A 4,444-nucleotide genomic window follows, 5' to 3' on the forward strand; every position below is an offset into this window, starting at 1 on the left:
TTTAGCGCTATATAAATAAAACTGAATTGAATAAATCGTGCACAACTTGAAGGATCTGATGGGATATCATTTGAATGGAATTGTACCTAGTATGATTTCATGTGACAAATCAAATTGCTGGAAATTAAAAATAAAATTAAAATTGGACATATTAACCAGACATAAACAGGACATCACTACAACTGCGATTTTGCTTGCTTTTGTTCCAAAACACAAACTAAGAAGCATGTCCTAATTAGACCTGTCAAAATGAATGCGATAATATCGAGCTAACGCAAATCCCTTTTGTGGCCGAAACCGAGACAAGTCTGAGTCCAAACACTAGTGAGTCCGAGACAAGTCCGAAACCATAGAAAAATGGTCTTGAGTCCGGACTTGAGTCCAAGACCGGACTCAAGTACTACAACCCTGCGTTGTGGACAGTGTTTCCAGCTTGGCGACTTTCTCGTTACATTTAAAGACTTTTCAGTCCCTCTTAGCGACTTATAAAGAATTCAAATACATTTCTATTGTATGGCAAAATATTGCCAACCTGGTGATTCCAGAGAAGCCGGAGGATTTTCCAGTTCTGTTGTTTATCTGTTTTCTCCGGCTCCGGCAGCGGCCACAGTGTCTGGAGATGAGCAGCTCCAGGCTACTGGTAAGTTAACATTATTGTAACACTGTTTGTTTTTTTGTTTTCTTAGGACTGATTGATTGAAATCTTGTTCCTATTAAACCCTTGTGTTGTCCTCCCGGGTCAAAAACTGACAGATTTGACATTTTTGTCCCTTTTTCCGACTTTGTTTTGTTTGTTTTCACTGACACCAACATGTTACCACTAGTTTTACACTACTTTTTGGAATTCATGGTCATTTATATAGCATTATACCTAATATGAGTTAAAAAAAGCAGAAATTATTAATTATTTTGACTAACAGTATTGACTAATAGATCAGAGAATGCACAGATGAGTTTTGTCAGGAATGAAAGTGATCAATTGTATTTGCAAAGAGCAATGTATGGAATCCAATCCATTTTTTGTGGTAATTAGGTTAAAAAGAAACCCATATCTCAGATATAGACATTTTTTAAAGGGGTCAAATTTGACCCAAGGGTAAAACAGCATAGTTTTTTTAAAATGAATGATTTTAAACCGTTAGTAAAAGTCAGCTTCTTGGTAACTCATTTCAGTAGTGTGAAGTTTAAAACCAGTTAGGACACTTACTGCAGTTATTAGTTGGCGCCTTTTACCTCTAGATTAATGCATAATTAACAGTGGACCTCCAAATGTCCCTTGCTGTAAAAACCGTGAGGTCCCCTGCTATATAGGTAAAAAAGACAAACACACACACCCACACACACAGAGCAGGTCGGATTCAGTTAGAGAATGACAGAGAGAAAGAGAGAATCGGGGGGTTGAGATGGTAAATTTATCTGTGACCTATTCTGGTCAGCTCATAATTGATGAGTACAGAACATGAGGAACATTACAGTGAAGATTAGTCAGTCTCTACATGACACGTGTGTGGTATGTGTGATATGATTACTGTAATTGGGGGTATTAGAGACAAAACTGGACCCATTTGGCTACTAAATTCCTTTCGACCCAATTAAGCTTCAAATTCAATCGGTGATATGATGACAGAGGTCAGACAATGGCAGCAGAAGCAATTCAGACAGACATTATGCATTTTAATCCAAATCCTTAATGACACTCCGGAAATGTCAAGCCGAGCTCTGTGACAGTTTACCACACATGCCTTTAGTTAAACATAAGACCTGAGCTTAAAAGAGATATTTATTTGCTGTAAAACACACACACAGTAGGGAACTTCTAGAACTGTTGGGTCCTTGTAAATTATAGAGTGTGGTCTAGACCCGAGATAACTCTTGTTATGAATTGATACTATAAAAAAATTGAATCAAAACATATGATCACATAGAGCTAATCTCCAAAAAAAAAGGACAAGGGCATTGTTGCATTTTCAAACTAATCCACACCAGATATGCAAGTGATTTGCTCAGGTGCATCAGTTAGAGACTGATTATGTCACAGGCCTACACTACTAATAAAAACATCAAACTAATATTATGAGACTTTCTGTTCAATTGGACTTCAACAAAGTTGGAGACTTTGCAACTCGTGAAACAAGATTAAAGTTGTGTCCCAAATAGCGTGTTCTCATGAACCGTTCGTTCAAAAAGCTATGAAAATTCGTGAGCATTCCATGTTTCTTTGCTGTATTCACCACATTGACGGCCGCTTTGTATGAGAATCCGGCTTGCATCCTTAGGGAGGAAGTGGGCGGGTGTTAACAAACGGGACTTTCAAGCCAGAGAGCGGAGTTCCCTTCCCTTGGAAAACTATAAATGAATAACGTGGGGATTACCATTAATTATTCCATGGGCTTTTCTGGATTTTTGGGGTAATGCATTCTAATGAAAAAAAGCATTCTGATACTGATTTCGGCATCCATTCCCACGGCAAGCATTGGAGTCAGCTCTAGTCGGTAGACAGCTTTTGAGTCGTCTCGGCCCAGTAACGACTGGCTTTTCAGAAAGAGAACAGCATGTCAAAGTTAAATGTTGGTTGTTTGGCTAGTTTTTCCACATTTGATTTGCCACTGCATCACTGACGCGATAACCGTGATTTATACGCTTGTTATGGAGCATTTGCTCACTCGAAGTGAGTGAAGTGCATCTCACTGACAGTTAGATGGAGCACCTGCTGTGTATCTTTAAAAACACTCAGGAGATTCTGGAAAGGGTCAGCATCAGAAAACAGAAGAAAGTATATCTGCACTTTCTGGAGGGCTTCAAAGAAGCTTTTTGCTGTGGTGACATGTATGATGGGCCTATGGTGTTGTCTTTTATGTGTGTATTTGGTTTATGGTTTATTGTGTAATTTGTTACTATTTTGTTGAATGTCTTGGATATTGAAGTTACTTTGTCACATCTTATTTAGATTTTAGTCTTGGTGGGTGGTAATTAGGATTGGTGTGTGTGTGTGTGTGTGTGTGTTTGTGTGTATGGGGGGAGTGTTCATGTTGTTGTAATGTTTTGTATATTGGTAAAAAAAAAAAAAAAAATGTTATCCACAAAAAAAAGAAAGCAGAAGTAAGTGAACACCCCCGGTGCAGCTTTGGATGTTATCATGACAGTAGGAGGAATGGGAGATACATGGAGTAGAAGTATATGTGTTCTGAAATGTATTGCTTGTCAATTTAAAATACTAAGATGCACTACAAGTTCAAAAAAAAAAGAAAAAAATCAGTTATTTTGGTCAATATTGAAATCACGATTATTTACCAGGATTTCTCATTGTCTTTTGGAAAGATGTTGCATTTACTGAACTTGTTCAACATGATCAACGGTGATGAAAAAGTTTGAATGATTACACGGCCCTACTACATGCAGTCTAATTATTAACCAAACTACAGCAGGCTAGCAAAATGCAACATGCATCCAGGGAAATAGCTTGCTAACTGACTCGGAGAGCTATTCGTTACTCAGAGACAACACAACTGACCAACTCCCCTTCTGTATGTTATGTACAGTACATGTGTGTACTTACGGAGAACAAGAACTCCGTGGCGGAGCGAGCGAGCGCGGTTGGGCTCCGTGGTGGCGTTCAGCATGGTGGGATTTCCCCCAATGATGCAGACACGGTTTTCTTGCTCTGCCTCGCGGAACATTCGCAGCAGCTGATTGGCTATTACCCCGTTGAGTGCCGATATGGCCACCATGGGTATCACGAAGGACAGAAAGGCGTTTACCTGTGCAGGGAGAAGAGGCGGCAATCACTGGTTAGAATTTAGAGCTAACACACTGGTTAATGTTAGATCAAACATATCACATTCACTACAGATTATTTTTTTTTAACAAATACGATTCCGTATCAAGTGGTTAAAAATTAGGGGTTTGTCCAATCAGAATAGTTGGCCACTGACTAATTGATAAAACCAGTGTTAATAATAAGTACAGTATCTCATACTGTCATAGATCTTTTTCTGTCTCTTTTTAAAAGGGACAACACGCATTAATCAACATAAGCACAGAGTACAAAATGTAAATGTGTCACATTTCGACATGCAGGCTAATTTTCCTCTGCAGTTCCTAGCAAGTTGATGGCTTAACCCTTGTGTTGTCTTCCCGTCAACATTGAAAATCCACACTTTTGTCGATGCTTTTAATCAACGTTCTTAACTTTTTATGTTTTTGTCCCTTTTTCCAACACTTTTGACTCTTTTTTCAGCGTTTGTCCCTTTTTTTGACGTTTTCAACACTATGTAACACTAACTTATTAACTTTAGTTTTATTGTTATTTTTGTAATTCATGGTCAATAAACCTTATTTTTAGGAAATTATACCTAATGTTTGAGTTAGAAAAGCAGAAATTAGGAATCATTCAGACTAAAATCAAAGGAATGTATGTTAAAGGATAATCACAGACTGGAATATG

General features: G+C 38.1%; 1 protein-coding gene across 1 annotated transcript in view; it reads right to left on the reverse strand.

The window, feature by feature from the left end:
- The window catches only part of ntsr1 (neurotensin receptor 1 (high affinity)), a 38,079-nt gene that overhangs the window by 12,745 nt on the left and 20,890 nt on the right, over positions 1 to 4,444 (reverse strand). The window contains exon 2 of the mRNA XM_032521063.1: positions 3,557 to 3,758. Within this exon, the coding sequence (XP_032376954.1) occupies positions 3,557 to 3,758 (202 nt within the window). The remainder of the gene's footprint in view (positions 1 to 3,556; positions 3,759 to 4,444) is intronic.

This window comes from Etheostoma spectabile, chromosome 7 (genome assembly GCF_008692095.1).
Source record: "Etheostoma spectabile isolate EspeVRDwgs_2016 chromosome 7, UIUC_Espe_1.0, whole genome shotgun sequence".
NCBI classification, from domain to species: Eukaryota; Metazoa; Chordata; class Actinopteri; order Perciformes; family Percidae; genus Etheostoma; species Etheostoma spectabile.